Below are 26687 nucleotides of genomic sequence, written 5' to 3'. Positions count from 1 at the left end.
CTGAATGCACTTAGTTGTACTTTTTTTCTTGTTCTTTGACATTATGTCAAGTTTACTGATTTTAGAATGGACTTTGGAGGAAATAAAAATATCACAAACAAATCCCCAATGCCCAATCATCAGTCATATTACATATTTTGTAAATTCACAGATCACCATACTATTTTCATAGACCTTAAAAATCTTTCATAGACCTTAAAAATCTTTAGTTGCAAGGTGTTTTCTTGGTTTTGATAAATGTAGCATATAACAATACAATGAATCTGCTTCTTGGTCTCCTTACTCCCAGTAATATGATACCTTGAAAGTAATAAACTAGTTTAAAAGCATTTCCCTATTGTTTTCAGGGATATGCTTGGAAAAACTGAATGTAAACTTCCATCATCCTTCCTCTTCTGGTAATACAGCCTTGCTAATCTATAGGCTGTCATACATGCTCCTTATGGTAGTATTAAATGTAATCTACTGATGAGTGTTTTTTCTTTTCTTACATTATCCCATTCCTTCTACTGTACTACATTCACACCAGTGTGTGCTTTGGTGAAATCTGCAAGCCCAAATTCCATCACAATCTTCAGTTTTCCTGCACTTACAATCTTTTCATAAAGAAATTTCCCATGGATCTAAGCTTTTTACAGTTAGACTTTGCCCAAAGTGTGTTTTATTACTAGTTTGAGGAAGTTTCACCTATGTGGTTCAAAGTTCAAGGGCATAGGAAAATAAAAATTACATACTTTGCAATTTGAAAACAGTGCTTAGATGTTTATTTATACAAAAAGCCTGGAAAAGAAGTTGAAATTGACCTGAAGACAAATCACATACAAGCTATTCAAAATTTAAACATAAGTGCAGAATAGAATGCTTTTTCTTACAAAATTTTTTAGCAGAACTAGAGAATTACTCTCTTTGTACATATGAAATGGCTCAGCATCTGCTTAATAAGACTGTAAGGCACTTTGAATAGTTGCATCATGTTTTATTCTTAATATTTTCCTTCTTGTTTGAAAAACCCACTAGAAAAATAGATACAGAGAATTCTAGTAATGGCAAGTTATGTTCAGTAGTTTTTTAGGAAAATACAAATATTAGGAAAAGTTACAGTTCTAGCAGCTTCAGCTCATCGATGTAACCTTTCAAGGCATTACGACTTTTTTTAATCCACACATTCTTTAGCAAAGGTGTTTTTTTGTTTCTGTTTCGCCTTCCTCCCCTCGCGCTGAAAGGAACTCCACACTGGGCACTTTTCTGTGTAAAAGTGTTTTTGAAGACACTGGAAACACAGGGGTCCTGAATGGTATTGTGTGCAACTTCTTGCTACTGAGATGTATGCCATTTCTCAAGCAAAATGCTAGCTGAGAATTCACATATTTCACAATTAAGTACTTCTATTTATCTATTACTATTTTTTGATCCTGATAATATGAATTCTTTGCATTCATGTATGTGAAGTACTATTGAGCTACTCATTTGGCAAGAATAAGAGTTAATGTTCAAGTTAGATGCCCAAGTTAGCTTTACTGGTGGACTTGCACATTTGCATTTTGGGGGAGGTTATTTAAGCTGTCAAGTTACAGAGCTAGCATGCACTTGACCTTTATATAAAGAAACGTAAACTTTTATTCTGTTCCTGTTGAGGCTTACCACAACACAGCTCCCTCCATGACAGCAAGTGTTCCCCTTCACACCCTTCCCTGGGGTGGAGTCAGGGGAAGGTCCTGGGACATTGGCATGTGGGTATATAGGTAGGGCAAAGATCCCCCTCCATACTATCCCAGGTAGCAGGTAACCGTGTCTCACAGTTTTTCAAGCCATCCGTGCCCTCTGTCTTTCACTCAGAGGCACTCCTGCTTTTAGTCCTACTAGATGCCATGTCTTGTAGGCAGACCCTCACTGCCGAGGCTGGGGTTGTGGAATGGGACAAGAGAGCAGAAAACAGCATTTATTAAGGGTTTCCTGCTCACCTCCCTGCTGGATGTTTACATGCTTCTGAGCAAAAAGAACAAGACATTGCGCTCTGCAAGATCACAGATCTTAAGGTCAGATTGCAAGAGGCAGTTCAACAACACTTCTGTCCTCAGCAGACAGATTGTGAGCACTTACTAAGAACAAAACAGGACAGCACCAGCCCAGGATGTTAGTGAGCGTACCAGTTCTGGACAACTGAGTCCCATAATCATGGTGAAATGAGGTCTGACCCAAAGACCAGCAAAAGTCTTTTCTATCACTTCAGTCCCACTTCTGCCCTCAAACCAAGGCTTGAAGACTGCATGAACCCGCCACCCCAGTCAAAGCAGTTCAGAGGGAGGGAGGGAGCAACCACATTTATGGATGAAAGAATAGCTCAAACGCTACAGTCAAGTCTGTGCCTCTGCTGAAGTTGCTACAGGAATGAGAGCTATAGTAATGATTTTTGATATGTAGATTATTTGAACTTCTCCCCCTCCCCAAACAATTGGCCAAGACTCTTATGCATTTCACACAGGCCTCCTTCAGGTATCAGGTAGCGACTGCATTTGGCCATTAGAAGCTTGAACTGATATCGAAATGTTAAGACTATCCCTAGAGATTACAAATCCAACATCAACTGGATCTGAGCAGTTACTTCAATGCTTCCCATGCCAAATACCATATGCAAAAAGGTGCCCATATAGTTAGGTTTTTAATAACAAGTCTTTGTACCTATAGGAAGGGTTCAAGGAGAAGAGAAGCTACCAGGTGTAGAAGAGGATTGATTCAGGGAGCTTTTGAGGAATCTCAGTCCACAGCAGTTCATAGGACCAGATGGACTGCTTCCAAGGGTGCTAAGAGAGCTGGCTCTTGTGATTGTGAGGCTGCTCTTTATCATCTTTGAAAGGTCATACAAACCAGGAGAGATCTCCCATGACTGCAGAAAGACAAATGATGCGCCCATCTTCAGAGAGGGCAAGAAGGACAACCTAGGGAACTACGGGCCTCCCTTCAGTCCCTGAGAAAACCATGCAGCAAGTCATCTTGGAAGTCATTTCTGGGCACATGAAGGAGAAGGTAGAGACTGGGAAAAGCCAGCATGGATTTACCAAGGATAAATCGTGCCTGACCAACCTGATTTCCTCCTGTGATGAAATAACTAGATCCGTGGATGAGGGGAAAGCAGAGGATGCTGTCTATTTTAACTTCATCAAGGCGTTTAGTGTGGTGTCCCACAGAATCCTTGTATCCAAGTTCGGACCTTACAGTCTAGATGGGTGAAAAACTGTCTGGATTGCTGGCTGAAATGGTTATTGCTGATAGTTCATACTCTACCTGGTAGAGGCTGATTACTGGTAGAATTCCTCTGGGGTCTATCCTGTTTGATATCTTTATCAATGAACTGGAGGAGGAGACAGGATGCACCCCACAAGGTCTGTGGACTGATGATACTAACCAGGGCTGCAGTTGCTATGCCTGAGAGCAGGCCTGCCGTTCATAGGGACTTCCACTTGCTAGAAGACTTGGCCAACAGGAACCTCATGAAATTCAGCAAGGACAGCTCTAGAGTCCTGCACATGGAATGGCCTAACTCCCTGCAAGAATATAGGCCAGAGCTTGCCATGGGAGAACCTTCAGATATGCTAAAAATGAGTCATCGGCAAACCCTGGCAGCAGTGGAGGTACGTTGGGCTGCTCCACCATTCATGCTGTTGTTGATACAAGGGAATTGATCATTCCCCTTTACTTCACACTCGTTAGATTACATCTGGAACAGTATGTCCACTTTTGACTCTCCCAGTACATGACAGTTGTTGAGTGAATCTTTTGGAGGGCCACCAAGGTGGCTGGGGGTTGAAACATGAGACTTAGGAGGAGATACTAAGGGAACTGGGTTTGTTCAGCCTCAAGCAGAGAACAGCAACCTTCCAGTACCTAAAGGGGAGGTTACTGAAACGATGGAGCTGGGCTCTTTGCTAAAGAATGGAGAGACGAGGGTCATAAATGAACAAGGGAGGCTCTGGCTAGAAATAAGGACATAATTTGACACTATGGAGATAATTAGGCAGTGGAATAGGTTGCCGAGAGAGGCTGTGCAGTCTCCATGCACAGGTTTTGAATACCCGACTGGACAAAGCCCGAAGCAACCTGGCCTGGATCAGATGACCTCCTACAGTCTCTTCCAATCTGAATTATTTTGATAACTCTTGGGGTAGATCTTCTCCCTCTTCTCTGTAGAATTTTCTCCATTTAATACAGGTTACATCAGTCTACATATTTAAAGTCATTGCTTATGTGCTGCTCACCCCACAGACCAAGAATGTTAGAAAAAAGTAGGCCCCCTAATTTTAGCTTGATAAGATCCAAGCCAGTTTGAGCAGAAACATCAGTAGACTAGATGCGACAACATTTTTTATTATATTTAATACAAGTGAATAGATTAAGAGATCTGAAATGTTGTAAAGCAGTATACATACTGAATAAATAATATGCACAGGAGAGTCGTGTCTACCTTATAACACTGGCTAGTATTTAGAATACTTAAAATAAATCCAGTGACATTGGATAAAGTCCATAAAAATGCTATCCTGTCTTCCCTTGTATGAAATTGTTCAAGTATAAAAAAATCCAATACAGTGTAAAATATTAAATTCCATTTCAGTCAAGAATAAAAATTGCAAGTACTGTAGTTTCACAGGACAACATAAAGCAGCATTTTCTAGCAAAGGGAAAAATAGTCTATGTACAGATGAGTGAGAAAAATGCACTAATGTATTTGAGAGGTCTACATGAAAAACTATGAGAGGGAAAAGAATGAAGTAGCAATATTTTATGTAAAACCCTAAAAAGGTGTTAATTTAAGAGTACCCTCATACAGTGCACATACTGAATTTAAATAAATCCAAGTCAACATCCTTAGTTAATTAGGTTAATATTTAATATGCTACATCTAAACCTACTAAATAATTTATGCCATGAGATGAATACATAATTTTACAGTGTCACATCTAAAGTTACTTTCTTTAGAGCGCAGCATAGTAAAACTTTCAAAATAAATATTTTTTTTTAAATAGCATTACAATTAAGGCACAGTATAAATCACATACCATTAACCTTTGAAGAACTGCAGTCTTGGTAACAAAAGTTGCCTTGTGTACTGTATGTTTGCTAATAAATATTTTAAATAGAGTCCTGAAATAGATATTAAAATTGTACAAATGGTTTCAAAAAAAGAGAAAAAAATGAAATTCCCTTAAAACAGTTCTTAAAGGTTTAAATTCATCAAGCTTCTTCCTGCCTTTATTGACAAGTTATGAGTAGCAATAAATAGAAAGAGAAGGCTGTTGTAGTAAAGGGCTGATCCTATTTTAGAATCAGAAGAGCTGACACCAGCAGTTAAAGTTTCCCAAAAGTGAAACAGGATGGGGCGAGGGATTAGGATGTGACAAGCTCATCACATGAGCGCAAGTGATGTGTTCTTTCCAGAACGGTCTCTGTTATTGATTGTCACTACAGCTGCTGCACCCGTTCCTTCCACATCACTTGCTCCACAGCTCCACTCGGCCAGAGGACAGAGGAGAAAATAACTTTGGTGCCTGTCCGCCATCTTACTAGCGGGCCTTCCTCCTCAGCTTGCTCCATGCCCGTCAATGTGACAGCGAGAAGGTATCGCCTCACTAAGCCAACTTCTGCAGGCCGTACTGAAGGCTAAAAAGGACATCAGTGCTTTAAGCTCATTTAGTCTTAAAATGGAGAAAGATTACATATTGCTGACTCATTTTTTTTCCCCGGTTCAAAATTTTCAGATACCATTTTCATAATTATAAAGGCAGTTTTGTTTCCCTGATACTGTAAAAAATACACCTTTGCTTGTTTGGTTTTTCTTGTTTCTGTTTTAAATACGAAGTCTCATTACTACTCCTGCCACTCTTTCATGACAGTACAGTATTTTTTTTCCCATTTTCTTCCAGATTGATACTTGAAACTAAACATCCCACGCTACCCCTCCCCTTTAACAACATGGTTTGGATGCAGACTGTATGAAGACAGTGGAATAAAAATCTTTAGTTCTGCAATAGCATTGCTTTCCTTAAAGCTCCTTAGTTAATATTAATTGTCTCTTATTAACTACTTATACTGGAAGGCTGAAAAGAGGAAGAGAAAGAAAGAGCTTCCTTCGGGAGTCGATCTGCTATTGCATACGGTCCGTCTGCAGCTGTTGGGGCTGGTACTGGCCAAAGGCCGCGGCCGTGGCGGCCGCTGTCCCCGGCGCTGCCGCAGTGATGGGCTGCTGCACCGCGTAGCCGTAGCCCCCCGCCGCCACGTAGCCGGCAGCGGCGGCTGGCGACGCGGCGTATGGGTACTGCTCGTAGGCGGCCGCGGCGGCCGAGTACTGGGCGTAGGCGGCTCCGGTGTAGTCAATGTAGGGCGTAGTGGAAGCAGCAGCTGCTGCGGGCTGAACATGGGGAATTACCACTCCAGGCTGCACAAAAGCCTGCGGATAGACATAGTGAGCAGGTATCCTGTTGAAAGAGGGGAGAGGGAGTTAGAGTTGGGACGCGAGTCAGCACCTGTCATATCCATACTCTGAACTAAAACAAACTCAATTTAGTTGTTGTTATGTGCATAGGGTTGCCACAATAACTAGACTGAATGGACCAGTAATCAGTTCGCTGGCGCGAAGAGATGCATTGCTCCAAAGCACAGCAGTATAGCTGAGTGAAAGCAGAATTGCTTAGTGTTGCTTGAGAATATTATGCGTAATGCTATTACCATCTTTGAAAGGACCAGGATTACTGATGTTGGTCTTAAGACAACTCTAAATGAGTAAGCTCGATTATTCCATTTGGAAAATTGCAGTATTTATTTTTCAAGTCACCTGTAAGTGATTTTTATTACCTTAGTTCTCACTGAACTAGTTGACTCTTAGTGACATTATTTCCTGCAAGTACTCTATTATTATTAATAACAACTAAGCAATTTGACGGCATAACTATAATGAGTTTGACAATAGCCAATAAGGCAACGAAACGGTTTAACTCTGATTTTATATAAAGTCTTGCGGGAGGGAAAGTGTACTGTGGCAACCCTACTTAAGTTGCTATGCAGACTCAGCACACATTAATTTCTCTGCAACCTCAGTCACCCTTATTAAAAATAAATAAATAAAATAAAAAAACAACAACACAGGCGACAAAGGAGTTTAAAAAAGTTCACAAGTGTGGTAAACACAGCAAGAATCACACTTTCCAAACGAACTATAGTGCAGCTCACTCCGTCACAAGAGGCCATTGAGGGGAAGCTACATAGATGCTATTAAAATCCATAACAGTGACTCCTAGGTACATGTGCATCACACTTTTATAAAGGTCATAAGGACACAAGGGTCAAACCTGTTTGATTATCAGGCCACTGATGTCCTGTTTTGTGCCAGCTTGTTTATTTCTATGCAAGACATATAGCATAGAGTTTTTTGGGAGGTGGGCATAGGATTAAGTCTAAATAAATCTGGTGCTCAACAAAAGCAAAAAAAAAAAAAAAGTTTATGGCTTAAGAAATTACATTCTGAACAAATCAATACACACACTTTTCCACTTCCTCCAAGTCTCAGAACTTGCTTCCCTGGCTTGTTTACTCAGCCCTTCAATTTTGAACATCGGTTATATCATCATCTTAGCACTCAAGTGTACATACAAATTGATCTCATAGTTGTGTTTTATCATATAATACAGTTTTTAAAAAGAATGTATTCAGTGGTATTTTCATTTTACATTTATAACCTTGTCTTGCATCTGGATTTCCACAGAGAAGTCCTTCATACATGGAACTCACTTCGAAATGGATCTTAACAAACCCATGAAAATGTGCTTGTGCAAATTTATTACTATATAGTACTGAAATTTACCTTTGCAGACAATGCTAAAGACTGCACCAACCTGTTAATGCACTGTAAACACAGATGCAAACTGTAGTGGTACAATCTGTCCTCTTTTCTTGAAATGCAAGATTTAATGGAAAGTGGGGGTTTTGTTAAATACCTTCAGGTTTTACTTAAATGGTCAACGAGGAAACATTTCAGTCATAAGGGACACTGCTTTAAAACTGCCCAGTTTTATTCTTAAGAAAAAAAAAAGCTCGGACAGTTGAGTCAATAGAAATATAAGCAGAGAGAAATGCTCAGCTGCAGTGTTTAAGACATGAACACTGGTCACAAAAACCCAACAAGTCAATGGAATTCATTTCCTACCGTATGAAGGGAGAACAGAAAAAAATCCAAGTGACAAATAGGGGTTGGGAAGAGAAAGAAAACATAAAACAATAAGTTGGGTTTTTAAAACTCACCTAATTTATGAAGTGATTAGCCAGAAGTGCATTTGAAGCATACTTAAGCTGGCTCTGCCATTTAATCATATATCATCACCTGAGCTCTCCATACAAAATGGATGCGCATGTACAAGCGTTTTGTATTGGTCACCAATCAAGTACAATCCTAATAAATACAACACCATGTATTTTAAGTATTAAGGAAAGAGGAATAAAACATGTTTGCAAACTAAATTGCACAATATTGAAAAAATCAGAGATCCTCTTCTGCATCATATAAGAATCCATTTAGTATCACATCAGAGGTTTGTTTTTTTTTAACATACCATAGTTACAAAATAGATAGTCTAACAGCAGAGAGAGAGTAAGCAAGCTTATCTGGATGCCTAGGCTATCTTGCAAAAGACAGTGGAATTGATATTACTAAGGTTTTCCTGAGGCATTAGGACACTTGTCCATATACTTGACCAAGACAGAAAGATACATGTGCTCCCACTTGTGACTTGTTTTATTTAAGCCAAGAAACTAACAGGTGGTGAAGTTATGAAACATTATCTGTTTGCAACATCTTACCCTACCATGTACATAAACCCAGGGCAGGCTCCTCACCACCATGCCATTTCACACACGGTGATTGACAGTGTAAGCTGCAGTGGGGCTATATTTGATCATCTGTCATGCTACAATTCCTTTGAGTGGAGTAAAATGGCTTTATATGGCCAAAGTAAATTTCTACCTACTGCAGAGGCCAGCACATGTAGATCTCAACCTTTCGGAAACTGCCTTCTCTTAATGCTCTGCCAGATCAAAAGTTGAAAAAGCAATTCCCTATTTTGCTGGATATCCTTAGTATCACTATTTTTATTTTGGAACATACGCTTTTGTTTTAAACTTTTGCAATAAAGGAAAAGGAAAGCCACATATAACTTTAGCACTAAGTGTAACTTGGGCATATACAAAATGAAATGACATACACTCCTGCTATATGCCTTAAGATTTTCATTATTATAACAAGAGATTTTTTGTGTAACTAAGACCTCTGAAAATAATTATATAAGCAATAATAAAGTGACAGCTAATTGTCTCAAGTTTTATGAAAACCACCAAAGATAGGACACAGTCTAGACTAATCCAAAGAGCTGTGACATATGGAAAGTCAGCAGCAGTAGCACATAAATGACTCTCGACATTAAATACTTGAGCAAGTAGTTATTTAACTTTGAATGAAACATTTTCCTTTGGACCTTGCATTCCATCATCTGGTTTTATAAGTATTATTAAAAAGTACATTTTACTCAGTGAACAGCTCTCCGTATTGTAGAGACAGCTTACCTAAGCACCAAGACAGACGTGACCCTAAACAGGCTTCCTTTTAAATTTGTGTCTAAAAACATTAAGATGACATTTAGCATTCTTCAGGTTAACTTCTGACTGCTCCAGTTTCACTCCCTATTCACAGATTATCAGCAGTTTAATATTACACAGGTCTTTTGGTCATAAACTCAAAACAGGGCTTTTCCGTCTGTCTTAAGGCAGGCAAGATTGCTGCACTCTTGGAGGTAATACCAAGTAGGTAGTATCAGCTAACCATTTGAATGAACTTGTTACTTTTGTTACTTTGAGATTTAAGTCAGGTCTTACTTAAAAACAAGGAAATGTTTCCATTTTGATTCAGGCACAAGTTTAAGACAAAAAAATGGTGGTGGTGGGGAATTTCTCCAACAGAACTAATGACATCCTGCACTAGTATCTCTCTGTATAAGGCCATATTTTTCCACTAACATTTAAGTAAGTATTATACATGCAAAAGGAGGAAAGTTATATTGGGTTGAAGATAAAGTCACCTTCCCTTTCCATAAATTCTTATTGAATTCAGAGATAGCATTTTAATAAACACTCCTGGAAACAGAGCTGCATAGGTAATCAGTGCTGTGATCAGACAACTTTCCAGGACAACACCAACATTAAGTAAGAAAGATGCTGAATGTGAAGAGCAGGGAGAAATGTTATTTGGTGGACAAATTGATCTCTGCAGCACTGAATAAAGAAAAATTCCTAACATTTTAAATGCTTCATGCATTGACGCTAATTAGTTTCTGGCTCCCTTCACCACAGTAATGTTGTACTTAATTCAGAATACTGTACTTCTGCATCTTCTCAGTAAAAGTAATGCAGCATAATCCAATTATTTTCACTTTCTTGCTTGATAGGTGGAACCATGACAAAACACTGCTGACCATACCAGAATATGGCAGAGCCTCACTAATTCGCACTCTGGTGGGAAAAAAAAAAACCACTTGGACTTTTTGTGTGTGGATTAGCAGAGTATTGGTAGTGTATCTCCACTATCACCCATTTCACACAGCTTATTATTAAAGTGTACTTTTAAAAACTGCACCCTGCACAGGAGGGAAAAAGATTTTAAAGTAACCAAATATTTCAGTGCAAGCCATGGAACACCATCTAAGAGCAAACTCTTCAATAAAAATAGATCCAAGTAAGCACTGAAACAACCCTATTTATTGCCAGGAAACATAGTGAATGAAGATGATGACTTCTATACCCCAATCAAATGCCTGCTGTTCTGCCTAACCTGAACTATATTCTGTAGAAAAGACACAGGTTATTGGAAGTTTGGAGCAGGAAGCAGGATTGAGTAGGAAGCAGGATTAGTAATCTCCTTGGTTTCCACGTCATAGAAAAAAGGCAAAAAACAAGGATTAAAAATAAAACAACATATGCCACCAATCTGACACACACAAATGACCCGGTGACCAGTATTCTTTTTCTTCAGATTTATATACATTGCATTAGAAACAAAACCTTATTCAGCCTGCTAGAAGAGTTTCCCTGACCTACATCTTAAGTGATCTGTTGTTGGTTCAGGGTAAGCACAGCAAGAAAGAGCCCTACATTTACATAGTCCTTTAAGCAATGGATTGCTACAGGTTCTCCCTTTCTGCGGTGCTCAGCAAATACTCAGCCTCCCCACGGCTGCTCCCCCAAGCACTCCTTTGGTTCCCCTTTGTAACAGCTCTCCGGCTGACACACTCTTCCTCCTGCCTACCTTAGTGCAGGTGTCCTAAACTGATCACTGCATATATGTTGTGGTCTCCTCATACTTCAGAGAAGTCCAACAAAATACAGCAGAGGATAATCATAAGAAGAAAAAAATGTGTATTTTCCAACCCCCTCCCCGCAAGTGTTTCAGAAGGAGAAACATTCTCTTACAAAAGTACACAAATATTCTATGAAAACAGATTTCCTGCAGCTTTGAGGACAGGAGAAGCAAACTATTGAGAAGCTATTGTAGTTTAATAACAGCTAGCTACAATATTCTGAAGCTATTCTAGTCAAATGAACAAAATATGTTTATGACGCATTTTCCCTACTTCATTGTTAGCTTACTCATTAATTAGCAAAATGCATTATTATGCAATGAGTTTCTCAGTCAGTGTGCATTAGTGAGGTGATACTGTACGGAAAGTTTAAAGCAGACTTCACCTTCTAATTATATGCCTATAAGAAGCAAGAGTTAGAACTACTTAGGAATAGTACACTCAAGAAAAAGAGAAATGCACTACATATTAAAGTCAGATTGAGGAAGTAAAAATCTCGAATTAGAAATCCCAAATGGACGCACATTGTTAATAAGGAGCTCCATACCCCTCCCAAGAACACCCCCCCCCCCAATTATGAACATGCAAGCAATACGTTGATTTACTTAAAAATCAAAAAGTCACACAATTTAGCACTCACTACAAAATACGGTTAAAAAAGTCACAAGCTACAGCTTGAAAGCAAGGAAAAAAAGGCCCTTTGCTCCCCATGGCAAAGTCACTCCTCACCAACAAAAACAAAATTAAAAAGACACCCCCAAAAAAACTTTCACTACAGCTCTTTCAATTAAATAAAAGCACACAGTTTAGCTATCAACACCACTTCATTACTGTAATAAATAAATAAAAAAAGCACACGGAGGTCTATTGACTATATGAAAAAACATACATGCATCGTTAATCACCATTTTAGCTTGTTTGTGTTTGAGTCTACTGGTTACAGAGTTTAATTCCAAACAGAACTATTCCACCTCTTATCATCATATCCTTCTGATCAGTTATCTTAACTGTAAACGATCCCTGTCAGATTAGAAAGAGATAAATAACATTGAGTCAAGCTGAAAAAAAGAGAAATGGGGTACAGCAATCTTGCATAAAGTCATACCTCCTTCTTTTATCATAGGGTCATACGGGACTGGACTGCTTAGGTGGAATGGACACGTCCCACACAACTTGACTCAGCTATAGCATTTAGAACATTACCAACAAGGTAAGCGCATTTACGGGTACATATTTTTAAGTCTGAGAACTTGAATATTGCTGGTGATTTTATAAGGATGCTACTAAAAGAGGCCTTCAGAGATCATACTTTTCTTTCCTTTTTTAAAAATGATTTTTCCTCCCCTGTTTGAGGTCCCATTGAACAGACTTACCCAAAAGGCCTCTGTATGAGAGCTGGATGAAGCTGCTGAACACCGAAGGCAAAACCTACCAACAAAAACACATTACATTCTCTATATGGGTGTTCTTTTGGCTACTTTTCTATATACATACACACACACAAAAACACAGAGTAACAGCCTTCACTAACAAGCTCCAGTGAAGATGTTTGAAAGGCTACAGAACCACAAATTAGAAAGCAAAATAAATCACTCCAAATATATAATACCTACACACACACGCATGCATACAGAACTTCAAGTGCACACATAGAGCTTTTATTCTTAGAGATGTTTAAATGAAGGACTTTGTCTAAACAACAAGCACAAGTCATTCAATTTTTATTTTGTGCTCCTTTCTGGTCCCTTTTTACAAGCCTCTGAAGGATTATATATTACTTTTTAACCATCATAGCAGTTGTGTGCTTTCTACAGACTTAAATTCAAATCATCGCTACACGAGGACTTCGCATGGGGTCAAATCTGTCTTCATCTATTGCTCACTTCTGTCTTCAAATGCCCAAGCCTGAACCCCTTCGTTCCTTGGTGGGCACTTAGTTACTCGCACAAGTATTGCTCGGGCTTAGCACACAGGAATTCAGAGCAGCCTCCTTTAGAGCACAAACAAACGTTCATACGCTATGCACTCCCGTCTCTCTTGCTGCAAAGCAACAGTTTGGGAAGTGGACAGGACATCAGATTGGCTCAGATGTGGTCTTGGGAAGAGCCGTTTCATTTTAAAGTCTGCATAACAGCTCCCATCTGTTCTAGGAGTTTGCATTATGATATTGTTTATGTTAATAAGACCGCACACATTGGAAGCGATTCACTGCTTGGCCAATCTTTCCCTGCAATGATACTGTAAATGGTAAGTGCCACTGCATTCCCAGGAGTGGGAATAACCCATGCAGAGCCTGCACTGTGGAAGCCTGCATTTTATCCATGCATGCTTTTAGTTTTAAATAAGGCTCATGTGCAAAATAGCCAGAAAGTTATTACACGTTGCATTCAAAAGTCAAAGCAGAAGCACATGCAAACACTCAGCATGCTTCAGGGAACGTGCAGGACAGTGCTAGTTTTCCTGAAGTTTTAGTCTGCTCAGAAAGCTCTGGTACAGAAGGAAAAGCCGTTTGGGGCCGTTCCTCACCTGGTTGCATTATCCTCGGTTTGGCGCCCAGGTATGCCAGGTTCACGTTGGCCTTCCTGCCATCGATGATAGGGTTGGGGTCTTTGCAAGCCCTCTCGGCAGCTGCTCTGTCAGCCATGGTGACCTTAACAAGGTGCGACGCCGCGCGTTAGGTCACTTCTCACGCGCGGCGGCGAAGCCTCGACGCGGCCCGCGGGGAGCCGCTGCCCGGCGTGGCCGGCCCGGGCCTTGGGCGGGCGCCGGGGCGCCGGGCGGCAGCACGGGGGGAGCCCGCTGGGGCTCTCGGGGAGCCCGGGACGCCGGGAGCCGCGGCCGGCGCAGGGCGGAGGGCGCAGGCCGAGCCCCGCCGCCTGCAGATAACCCGCGGCGCGGCCGTATCAGGCAGCGACAGGCGCGCTGGAGGCGCTGCGAGGAATTAGGCAATTCCCCCCTCGATCGCCTGTCTCCCCCGCCTCTCTCCAGGCGCCCCAGCGGGGAGAGAGGAGAGAAAGAAAGAAAAAGGAAAACAAAAAGCCCAAACGGCCGACAGACCCTTCCCTGCCCCGAGCGCGGGGCCGCCCGGCGCCTCGCAGCTCCCCCCGCGCAAGTTTCCCTCCGCGGCCCCCCGGCCCGCGGCCGCCTCCCCGCCGCGGGGCAGGCGAGCCCGCCGGGTGCTCCCCTGCCCGCGCCGCGCCGCGGCACTTACAAAGCCGTATCCCCGGGACTTGCCCGTCTGCCGGTCGGTGATGACCACCGCCTCCTCGATGTCCCCGAACACCTCGAAGTACTTGCGCAGGCTGGAGTCGGTGGTGTGGTAGGGCAAGCCCCCGACGAAGATCTTGGTGTAGGTGGTGTCCTTCTGCGTCGTGTGCATCTTCCGCCCGGCCCTGCGCGCCGCGCAGCCCTCTGCAGACGGGGCGCCGGCACCCACGCGGGGCCGCCGGGGCGTGCGGGTGCGGGGCGGCGAGACCCACTGCCAGCGTCAGCCCCTCTCTTTTTTTTTTTTCCTCCCTCCCCGTGTCCCCCCACCACCCAGACAGGATGCAATTCCCTTTTTCTTTTGCAAACCCGGCTTCCTCCGCCTTCAGGAACGGAGCCCCGCAGCCTCCGGCGGTTCCGAGGTAGGTAGCGGGCAGAGGAGGAGGCGAGGCCGGGCAGCAGCCAGCCTGGCGGCCGTAGCGCTGGAAACGAGCAGAAGCAGCAGCTGGAAGAGGAGCGCAGGGCCCGGGCGCTAACGACTGAGTGGCCTCCCCCCCCCTAAAAGCCACCGGGTCGGGCACTCTCGGTTCCTCCTCCTCCTGCTCGCAGGGGCGGGGACGGCGGCGGGGCGGACCCTGCTGCCGGCCCGCGGCCCGGCCGGGGCTGACACCCAGCTGTTCCGAGCAGCTGGATGCCTCCCCTGCGGCTGCTGCTTCAGAAGCGCCCCGCGGGCAGGCGCGGTGTCCTCCGGGCCCGGGGAAGAGGCAGGTTTGCCCCGGGCTTGTGCACATGGGAAGTGCCGGGAGACAGGGTCTTGCGGGGTCATCGCTGCCCTGCCGCCCGGAGAGCCCCGGGGCAGAGCCAGCTCGCTGGGAGCTGCCACTCCTGAAATGTTTCATCGCTCCCCAAAGGCTTGTGGCAAAACCCTTGCCACCCTCACCTCCCTCGCTCCCCAGGCAAGCAAAGCTATGCTGCCACAGCACTTCCATCATCATCATCATCATCATCATCATCATCATCATCATCATCATCATCATTATTTTGAACTTGGAGGGGGGTAAAATCAGTAAAGTTGCTGCCCTTGTTTTTCTCTTCTCTTGCTGCCTCTGCCCCATGCTGGGACTGGGAAGGACACAGAGGAACAAAAGGAAAGGAAAGTCTGGGTGACACTGAGCCACCCAGGATGGAGGGAGCGGCAGGGAAGGAGATTAACAGAGAGACAAGAAGGATGGAAGGAAGGTTAAAGACTGGGGAAAACAGATGTGCACATGTATACAGATGACTAAACTGTTCCCTTGTGGCCCCAAAGTCTTGCTAAGTGCTGCTGTCTCTTTTTGCTCTTGCCCCTAGTTCCTTTGTTAGACTTTTTCCTGTGCAGCCCCTCTCTCTCTTATAAAAAGGAGTGATGTACTAGTTTGCAGGAGGGACTTTCACATAGCTCTTCAGTCCCTCCAGTACCAATCTTTAACTATACTGACAACACTTAGCCCTATACTTAGGCTCTGCTGGCCCCATATCCAACCTTGGCCCCATTGAATTTGTCAGCAGTTTGTCTTACTTCTAATGGCCTGTACAGTACTAGGCCATGCTGTCACTAAACCTAACCCGAAACCCTACTTGATCCCTAGATTAGTCACTTGGTTTAATTCATCAGGACCAACTTACATTCCAAACCTAGCAACCCTTGAAGGATCCAGGTGTAAATAGCTCTTTAGCTCCTGCTACGCAAAGCCCTTAACCTTAGCTTGAACCCTGTCAGGCTAGCTAACTCTGCCCCAAAATTTCTTCCAGCACAGCTCTCATTGGCCTGGAACACTGTGTTAAGCCTGACACTTCAGCCACTTCTGTTCCGAGGGCTAATCGTAACCTTAGACTCTGGCCTAGTGACCTGAACTTAAATGTTAGCCCAAATGATTCTAAAGGCATCAGCACTCACTACAGCCCTACAGCACACACACCACTTAGGAGGATATTTGACTTCTTGGCCGCTTGTGAACCTGAACGATTAACTTTGCCTAAAATCGGTCTGACGAACATAGCCCATCCTATCCCATTCTCTTTACCTTGCCATGCCCAGCACTCCAGCATGTCTTGTGGCATCTGCAGGAACTATGAATTAATCTAGTTCTTCAGTTGTTAGGCAGACTCTAATGTTCGCTCCAGTATTAAGGCCAGGAGAGCAACACTTGGCTATTCTGAAACTAATTGCAGCTGTATTTAGGAATTTGCTTCTTTTGTTCCAAGTACCAGACTTATCTTCATTCTCTTGCACAGTAGTTCTTGCTTGCTACAGCTTGATCTCTTACAGCTAACAACATCAGCCATATCCCAAATACTGTCACCCTTGCAGGATCACGTAACAATACTAGCTCTTCAGTACAAATCTTACTGCTAGCCTAAAACACATCATCATATCTTGTCCAGTAAAGGGACTTTCTCAGCCCTAACCTGAACTTAATTGGCTCATGGGATCTAGCACAGATATTCAACCCTTTTGCTCCTAGAAAGTAACCCTTTGCCTCCTAGAAAGAAGCAACCCATTCTGTCCTATCAGGACCAACCCCCAACCTAGTTTATCATCCCTGCAGACTTCAGAAGTAAACAGTGCTGCAGCACCTGCTCGCTCAGTTCTTAACCCTACCACTAAACTTGACCCAGGAGAGTTAGCACAGCCATCCAAACCTGAATTGTTGCCCATTAGATTTTTCTATGTGCCAAACCTCATCCTGTTTCAGTGGCTCCTGTAGCATTCACATAAAAGAGCAGCTGTTCATGCCCTTCTTTCCCTAAGCTTAAACTGAACCATAACCAAGGACAGGGGATGACAGCCATTGCAAGACCTAATGGTCCTAGAACCAGAATTCTCTATTCTCATTTCTCTCACATCCTCATACCAGTCTTCAGCCTAACTGTAGTTTAAATTTAAAAGAGGTGAGTGTGCTGTCCTGTGAGAATCCCATGCAATCTCAGTAGTACCAGTCCTCCTTCTTGTTTGATCATCCTGAAGGATTACGATGGTCACACAATTCTTTATTCAGTTCTTTCTCAAACCTTAGCTCTGTCCCTAAACCAAACACTAACTGTAGCCTTAACACAAGAACTGTTACTGTTGTGGTCCAAAGCATATACAGCCCAGTTTTCTTCCTACTCTGGTGGATTAACACATGCTCTATTCTAAAACCAAGAGAAGTGATCTTGGTCATTAGCAGATAAAATATATATTCCACTAAGCTCTACTACAACCATTCTACTGTATTAGCATCCTCAGTTTAAGAAGGCAATCCCAACAGCCTTCAGGAATAAATACAGTTCTCCAGCCCATTCTTTCCTCTAACCCAAACGTATCCCTAACACTAATTTTATCAAGGGGAGAACCCCTAGTTTGGATAGAGGTCAAACTCAGTCTTACCTTTCAGCCCTGCCAGCATCAAACCTCTTCCTACTTTGATGGCACTGACAGAATCCAAGGTGCAATTTTCCAGCCTGATCCCACAGGAATTCTAGCCTAAATCCTAGATAGGTGATCCCTACCACTCTGTGATTAATTCTAGTCCATTCAGCATTGTCAACACCAGGCTTTATCTTTGCATAGCAGACCCTATGAGAAACAAACATACCCCTCCAACTCTCAGATGGATGATTTCTACTTTTTGGTGATCAAGTTGTGGCCCATATGGGCCTACCAGCACCAGACTATGTTTTGCTTGGGCAGCCCTCAGAAATAACAATGTTTTCCAACTCTTTGTCAATCTTAATTGTTACTTGAACTCTAGGTTTAACCTAGGGAAGGTGACTTCTACCATCTGGAAATGAATTCAAGACCATTTGAACACCTCAGTGTTCAAGACTAAACTGTATACTTCTCTCCTAAACCCAATCCTAATTCCAAATTTTAGCCTAGTCTTAACCCAAGAGAGTTGACCACTAACACCCCAGCAAGCTAGTTGCTTGCACTGATCTCAGATGAATTCTGTTCAGATTAGGGCTTGCTTCTTCATGCTAGGGTTAGGATCATGCACAGGGAAGCCTGAGGAGCAAAGTGCATCTGTGGAATCTGTAGGTATCATGGGAAACTGATGAAGCTGAACGAACTTAGAGATGAGTCCAGAGTCAGCTATTGGATGGATAATGTTTACCTGGCTGTGCCGGGTTTATAACTAAGTTTGCAGTCAGACTAGTGAAGATTTAAAGGCAACTGTTGTGCTACAGTGAGGTCTGTGGGGAGCTACACCAATCTCATTATCTCAATTGCTTGAGATAATATTTATTTGGAGTTTTGGGATGGGTGACCAGAATGACTTACTGTTAGGGATCAGATTATGGTTTTGAAATATGAGCGTGAAAGAAATTTATTTCTATACCCTGCAAATTTTGCAGTAGTGATGCCACTGGTGAAAGTGTGGCAGTTCAGGCAGGCAGGGAGAATATGTGGAAAGAGGGGTGTATATGTAGGGCATTCCTGGGAGAGAAGATAAACTAGGGTTCCTAAACCCATAAGTAAATTCAGAAATTTAACCTGGGTCTCCCATGTTCTGATCAGCACCACAAACAGCAGACCTGGGAGAAGTGATGGTTCGTAGGTAGCTATTCTGGCATTTTCAGGATCACAGTTTTGGATCTAAGTAGAATTTAGGCAAGTAGATCCTACTTCACTCTTTTATTTTGCTTTCAGTCTCTCTCAGGAATGTAGATATTGTTGCTGAAGGATGTTGTAGCAGACAGTTACCTTCTACATAATTTTAATGGCTGTTAAAAATACATCTGAAGACATACATTAAAAAGTGGTCTAACGTTTCCTTTGGAACCTAGTAACATGGCTTCATTGGAGGAAGCCCCAAAAGCTATCAATTACTATTAATTGTTTTTACTCAGAGATTTTATTTTGTTCTTTCTGTCAAGATAACACAGAACAGACAACTTGCCAGCTTACCAAATGTTGCCACTCACTAGTATCAACGTAACTGTATCATCAGGCTTTTTATTTATTTATGAGCACCATATGCCTGTTATGTCAGAAAGCAGTGGACGTCATGTGTTCATTCATTAGGCTGCTGAAGACAACAAAGACCCCTGATTGTATTGCACACCATTCATTCTTGCCAGTGCTTTATTTCAGCAAATAGTAATGACCCTCAGAACATTCAGCACACCATCAATTAAGTACAGTTGGAATCTTTATATATTTTTATATATAATTTTTTTTACACACACACATTTGATTTGCTAATGCTATTAATAAAATGCTTATGGCTTAGAACTCCATACTTTCTTTGGTAGCAATGAAAACAAGAATATTTATTTTTCTATTCACCTGCTAAGACCATCAGCTTGGTCAGTGGAACTTACGTTTCCACTCAGGTTTCATAATGCCACAGATCTGTGAAAGCATTCAGCTAATAACATTAGACACAACTTTGTCCTCTAATCAGCACATTTCCAACAACCACATCCCATTAGAGAGATGAACGGAATGTCTAACCAGTGCTTTGTTCAGTGTACGTTACATGGGAAATAGTTTGACTTCGTCTGGGGAAGCGTAAAGTACACTAGTGGTTAGTACATGTTCATGAGTTTAAACTGATCACAATATGAGATACTTAGAAACACCATCACCTTTTCATTCTTCTTGCTGATGTACAATCATCACCTGTGATAGGTTCTTGAATTGTTGATTTTGCTGAAAAATTCCTAATTGGGAAAGCTTCCACCACCTCTCTTCAGACAGTGTGTACCTATTATAACAGATTTCACCATAGGGTTTTTTTTCTGAAATCTATTGATCTTTCTGTTTTCCAAGGTCCCTTTTGCTATAGTATCTGAGCAGTAATCATCATGATTGTTGGCTACTGTAATCCCACTATTCCCAGTTAAATCCCCAGATGTATAGAACCAAGGGTAGTTTCAGTCTAATGGGGATATTCTTCCACTTACAGGGTGCTGGAGAAGCTGACACAGAATTCCAGTGGTTCAGAAAACAAAATTCAAAGCTTTTGAAACTGGATGCAAGTCATATTGCCTATACATAGGAAAGCAATGGGTATGTCACATGAAGCAAGGGTGAATGATAAGCATACACAGAAGACTGAATGTGTACATAGGGGTTAAAATGAGAGTAAGCTGCTGATAGGGGAACATGTGGAAAGGAGTGGTAGAAAAAAGGAAACAGTAGTTATGAATACCAAATCGTGGGGGCTATACTGAATAGTGCTTCTGTGGCATAATAGCTCGATGACTATAGGCTAAGCACAGCCCTCCCTGCCTTACTCCTATGCATCTTTAAATCATTTTATGCCCACCTCCATCTTGGTACTTGATGGAGGAGCCAGGCAGTGCTCAGAGCTGCCTGCTGAGCCAGGTACATACATAGCCTGTCCTGATACACTCACATACCTCATTGCATGCTTGGATATTCTGTGTGCAAAACAAGGAGCCCTGGTACAAAGAATACCATGGTGAAAAAATTTTCAGACAGTCTAAATTGGTGGAACTCTAATAAATGCAATGAAACAGAATCAAATTACATCAGGTTTAGATCTGGTCTTCAGTTAAGATAAGCAGGAAAAAAGTAACAGAAAAACCCTGATTCTGGTAAAAAACAGAAGCCACTAAACCCCAGTTATTTATTGTTAGAAGGGATTAAATGGACAGTCAACAAGCAGTACTCTAGACATCAGCCTCATAGAACAGTGCACATCTGTTAGTTAGTTAGTAGAAAAGGAAAAAAAAGTGGATAGGTGGATATAAATGCAGAGAAAAACTCATTCAAACACACTTCAGTCTCTCCAGTTCTCTACCATTTTGAAGGAATACTCCTGAGGAAAGTCCTTAGTGAGGAACTAATTACCTGTCACATGAATATCCCAGTACTGCAGCTCTGGATTCAGGAATTGCCTTCTGCGTGGCCTCATGTACTCTCAGCCCTCCAGACAAGTGACTTGCACATTCCTGCCAGAGAGCCGAGAGGCTTTAATTTACAGCCAGGGGATACCACATCCTCATTTGCCAGGTTCAGCCTAACACTTTTTTCTTTAAATGACTCAGTTCGCCATGCCCTGTTTGTACTAGAGAAATGGAGTTTGCAAGCAATTTAAGTTTCACCTAACCATTGAGGCAATTAAAACACAGAGCAAATTTTTCCCTCACCTACTTTACATGAAGAGAAGAGGGAGCTTTCAGCGTTCCTCAGCCCTTGCCCATGGAGATGTCTGATAATCCCAGTGTGAGCAGAGAAAGAGAGGCAGGACTGTTCCACAGAACACATGCCCCTTGTAGGCATCTGGGGCACGAAGGGACATGGGAGAAGAGAGGATGGATTAAATTTGTGCTTTGTCTCTTCTTCGCCCAGAGTCTATAGCTAGTGAAGTGGAGGAGTCAGTCACACTATTACTTAGTCACTAAGATTAGAGCTTAAGGGTTTCTCTGCAAGTGCTGGAAGAGCGAGTTTAGGAGGGAATATGGGCTTTACTCACAGGTCATCCCATTTATACACTGTCCTCTCTCAGGACAGACAATCTCACCCCGATTGGCTGCTGAGTTGTGTTGTAGGAGTACGTAGCTTGTTTACTAGTTCGACCATGTTTTCTGATCCAAAGATATCACATGTTGCTGCCAAGTATTTTTAATCTGAGCTTCTTAATATCCAGTTTACTTTGCAGACTTGGTTTCTTCAACTAAAAATAGCTCCAGTACAACAATAGCTTTTAGGTCGTTCCACTTTTTGGATTATACGTGATTTTTTAAAAAAAGTAACAACATCTGATGGTAGTTTGGTGTCTTCATTCCAGAAGGATCTTAGAGAGATTTACTAGCCTGTGCTAAGTCTCATCACCTGCTGCTGTGGTACAGCTAGTTCTCCGCAGGCTAATATGACACAGCATTCCACTTCTTCAAGGTCTGTCAGTGAAGAATACCTTCTTGGGTTAAGAAAGCTTTTTTTTTTTTTTTTTTTTTTTTTTTTTTTTTTTTGTATGCAGAATTAGCTAGGTTAGAATTTGGCCAGAACACTGAAGTGAAACAAATTTGCTCCTGAGAAAGATCATGGAGGCTTTCTTCATTTCCTCCCTAAAGGTCAGGATCTCTATAGTACATGCTGTTGGTAAGATGACACCTGCAGGTGTACAGCACTCCCTCCTATCTTGCTGTGATATCTGTACTCGGATACTTTGAGAAGTGACTCAGAAGGGAGGAGATCTGCCTGCTCTGAATCACCATTGCTTTCTATATTTGTCCTAGAAATTTCCAAGTCAGATTCTGTCAAAAACTTTCCTTAACCTGTAAGATCCTAGCCCTGAGGGCTACAGCTTCAAAACCATGCAGTAGGTTTGTTTTTTGTTTTGCAGTACCAGTGGAAATTGGAGCATGTTCTCACTTGAGCAATGAGAGTTTTGTCAATGTAGCACCTACATACTCATTGCTGGAACCCAGTAAGATAATGTGATGGTTTTTAGCACAATCATTCTTAGATTCTTTATTGTCCTAGTTTTGAAAAGACATGAGTTTTTCCTTTAAAAAGAAGGAAAAAAACCCCTCCTAACTTTGTCATGAGAATAAGTACATGAGTACTGTTTGGCTGGCTTGGGATGTTTGTCCCTTAGTCTTAAGTTTCATAGTTCATCTAAGGTATGAAGTTATGAAGTAGGACACAGAAAATGTGCCATGCTCTGATGCCTCCATTTTCTCCTCTGAAAATGACCTTTGCTAAGACACTACAGCTGTGAGTGTGTTAGCAGTTGGCCCTGCAGAAAAGGTGTAACACTGCTCTTTGGTTAGCCAAAAGCAGCAAATCAGATTTAATTCTACCAAAGAATCTTCACTGCTTTGAAAAATGGCCCCTGTCAACGTGAAGCAATTTAAATTTCATATTAAGTGCTTATAAGGCTCAGATGTAGCGCATGGATTTTCTAAGACATGAAATGTAGGCTGCTTCTTCTGTCCTAAGCTAATCATCTAGTCTATCCACTTAGTGTTTATCAAAGTCAGCTAATTTTCACTGAAGTTTACCAATCCCCCCCCCTTTTTTTAATCAGAGTCTGAGGGATAATTTTACTGAGATTTGTTCATTTTACCAAGACCTGCTAAGTGGTTTTATCAAGGTCAAGTAAGCAAGAATCAGTCCGCTAGCTGGCCTGATCTTGCACATTGCCTTTCCCCTGGGAACTGCAGGTGTGTTGTGTTGCAGTGTCTCCCTAGGGAACTCGGGAAAAGGTAAGAAACATTGGATCTCCTGAAGCAATGTGCCTGGGACCTTGGTAAGGTCTGTGCAAAATGGACTTGCTGTCTGACCTGTACATATTCTGCCTGCATATGAGCTGTACATTTGAAAAGGCCTGGGCTGGACAGGATCACCTCACTTCAAAGCATGAGAGTAATTTAGTGGCTTAGAACGCAATACTATTAAATCAGAATTACAAGAGTAAATTGGGACCCTGCACATTAATAAACAGGATTTTGTTATACTGGCTTGCTGGCTGTTGTCATACACAGGCTGTCATACGTTCCATATTGAAAGCAGGTGTATTAAATGAAATAATGAGACAAGAAAAATTTTGTATTAAAACGCAGGGATTTTTTTTACCTCCCTAAGAAAACAGTTGGTTGTTTCAATCTATTAACTATTTCCGGGCTATTTATTTTTCTCTGTTCATCTTTGAAACTGAATAAGGAAATCAGATACCAACATAAATAAATGAAGAAGAAGGTTTCTCAACACCAATAAGCTAGACAAAAGAAATAGAACACTAGATAATGTTTACTTATTCATGATACCTTCATGAATGCCATACTTTGGAGGAAAAGGGAAATTTTTGGTCATGTTTGACTTTCAAGCCTGTTAATTGGATTTTATTAAAATGGGAGTGGGGGACAGTCAGTGTGGATAAGCTAGAGAAGCTAAATGCAACCCAGATTAGAAGTTCATGTGAAATACTAGGGAGTAAGAGGAATTGTTTAAAGTTAATATAATATGCAGGGGGAGGGGGAAATAATTTTATATTCTTATTTAAGGAGAGAAAATCTTTGAGAAAGGATGTGTGGATGTGTGGTGAAAGTATGGATTTTGTTCCTTGGGGGGACTTAAGTTCAGTTTCCTGTTCTGTAAAAACTTCCTGCATATATTTAAGTGTTTTTGCCTGTGCTGTGATCCTGCCAAATACATGTCTTCTTAAATGTGTGCGAAGGCCCCTTAAAACTAGTGAAATTCTGTGTAATAATTAAAGTTTGTGTTTGGCCATGTGTAAGTCCATGTGTAGTAAAAACATTCAGCACCTTGTAGCATCAGACTCAAGAATACAGTCACTAGAGCCTATTTGCTGTTTGTATGGCCCATATAATGTAATTTCAAGTTATCTGATAGCAGCTCTTAAAACGCTCACCATTTCCATGCTGTTAGCCAAATGAGACTTAAAAGAATTAACATATATGGTGTTACAATGCAAAGCAATATATGTGTTTTTTCATTGAACGTATTTTTCATAGGTCTTATATCCCCAGGATTCCTTTGCATTTATTTACATTTGCATTATTCTGTTTTAAGCAGCATGTGGATTAGAAAAGAAATGGCAGATAACCACGCATTGCAGTTGTTACCCCGTTAACAAACAGCCAAGCTTGTGGTGGGGGTACTCTTTCAGCTCTCTGCCCTGCTAAGCTAACTTCAGATTTTTACGAACCTCTCAATCATGTGGGGAGCTGAGCTTATTCTTTAATATAAGAGAAGTCTGGAAGCATTTATTCTTCCTAGAGACACTGGCTTTTTAAAAACTGTATTAGTAAATGAGATAAAATAATACCAAAACTTAGCTATAAGCTCACAAAACAGCCTGGGCAGACGAGCTGCTGTAGCGAGTGCCAGTGTGGGAGGGAGGTGTTAGTTCCCTGTGCTTTCCCTGCTGTCCCGAAAAGGGGACTCGTGTCAGGAGGGGCTTGCAAGCTAAAGATTAGAGGGAGAGTATTCATGTCAGCTCCAGCACTTTGTGACTGAGCTGCATTTTCTAAATACCTCATTTCAACTGCAGCTCTTTCATTAGCTAGTTTCTTGCAATCGATGCAAAAAAACCCCTGAGCTCAACAGTGAATGCAGTGAGTTTGCAAATCATGGGCTAACTATGTGTTTCCTGTGTGCTGGCATCTCTCTATGGCTCCGCTGCGGGTTCGATTGCGTGGAGGGAGTGGCTTCAGCTTTACAAACCTAATTCCCTTCTTGCATAAATGGATTTCTCTCCTGTTCTCCAAAATATCAAATAATAATTATAAATAAATAAATAAATAAATATGAATTGGAGTGTGATCTCAGTCGAATACCATACCTTTGAACAGACACAGGTAATTGTCATTGGGCACAAAAAGATCAATATCAACTATTTAATTGTTCATGTAAAACTGGCAGCATCAGGAGCACTGGGAGTTATGAAGGCTGATTTCATACAGAGCCCTGTCTCCCAACTAATTTATTTCAGTGTCTAAAAAAGGTGTCGGTTCCCTCCAAAGCTTTTCCCATGACGGGGGCAGTCATAAACATAAACATGTGTACTTTGTTGCCTCCTGCCCTTCTGCCCCAGCCCTGATGTGTAGTCTTTCATGGGTAACAAGACGGTGAGCTAACTTTTCTAACTGTTAGAGCATGGACAGGATCTTTTTTCTCTACCAGAGACCTATTTTCATGAAACTTGTACAAACTTAATTAACTCTGAGACCTGATTTCCTCTGCTGCATTTGGTTGACACTGACCAACAGATTTATTAGTGATTAAGGGGTAGCGAAAGAGATTCCTGGACAGACAGACATCACGACCACATAGCTTTGAGTCCACTATTAAAAAAAAAAAAAAAAAAAAAAAAAAAAAAAGACGTTGAAGTAGAGGGGAAACACAGACCTATCCTACAAGTGCTGTCTTTCTTGGCAATGGGCATGAGTACTGTTTGTTTGAAACCACTTTTAAAATTTTTGCCTATGGAAAAAAAGAAAAAGATAAAAAGGAAGGAAGCTCAGACAGCCCCTTGGCATCTTCGGGCTTCACCAAAGGGCAGACAAGCTCATGAAAGCCACTGAGATATCCACAGCCCACCAAAGACTCTCAGCCCCCAAAGCATGGCGTTT

General features: G+C 41.9%; 1 protein-coding gene across 1 annotated transcript; it reads right to left on the bottom strand.

Annotated features, from left to right (window-relative positions):
- Positions 1–4346: 4346 nt before the first annotated feature.
- On the bottom strand, positions 4347–15211 carry RBM24 (RNA binding motif protein 24). Its single transcript, XM_026113471.2, has 4 exons — positions 14602–15211; positions 13917–14040; positions 12764–12818; positions 4347–6470 (listed from the first exon to the last, which is right to left on the bottom strand). The coding sequence occupies exons 1-4, from the start codon at positions 14767–14769 to the stop codon at positions 6140–6142; spliced, it is 678 nt and encodes a 225-aa protein (XP_025969256.1). The 5' UTR covers positions 14770–15211; the 3' UTR covers positions 4347–6139.
- Positions 15212–26687: the final 11476 nt, after the last annotated feature.

Source organism: Dromaius novaehollandiae, chromosome 2, assembly GCF_036370855.1.
Source record: "Dromaius novaehollandiae isolate bDroNov1 chromosome 2, bDroNov1.hap1, whole genome shotgun sequence".
In the NCBI taxonomy this organism is placed as follows: domain Eukaryota; kingdom Metazoa; phylum Chordata; class Aves; order Casuariiformes; family Dromaiidae; genus Dromaius; species Dromaius novaehollandiae.
Note: the sequence above shows the minus strand (reverse complement) of the source record. Positions and strands in the feature narration are given on the sequence as shown.

What these genes read in the sequence shown, in the direction of transcription:
- RBM24 (XM_026113471.2), bottom strand. Translation starts at nt 14,769, where the DNA reads ATGCACACGACGCAGAAGGACACCACCTACACCAAGATCTTCGTCGGG. An exon ending in ACCGAGGATAATGCAACCAG is followed by an intron (nt 12,819 to 13,916) that starts GTGAGGAACGGC and finishes TTTTGTTGGTAG; the next exon opens with GTTTTGCCTTCGGTGTTCAG. An exon ending in CTCATACAGAGGCCTTTTGG is followed by an intron (nt 6,471 to 12,763) that starts GTAAGTCTGTTC and finishes CTCTTTCAACAG; the next exon opens with GATACCTGCTCACTATGTCT.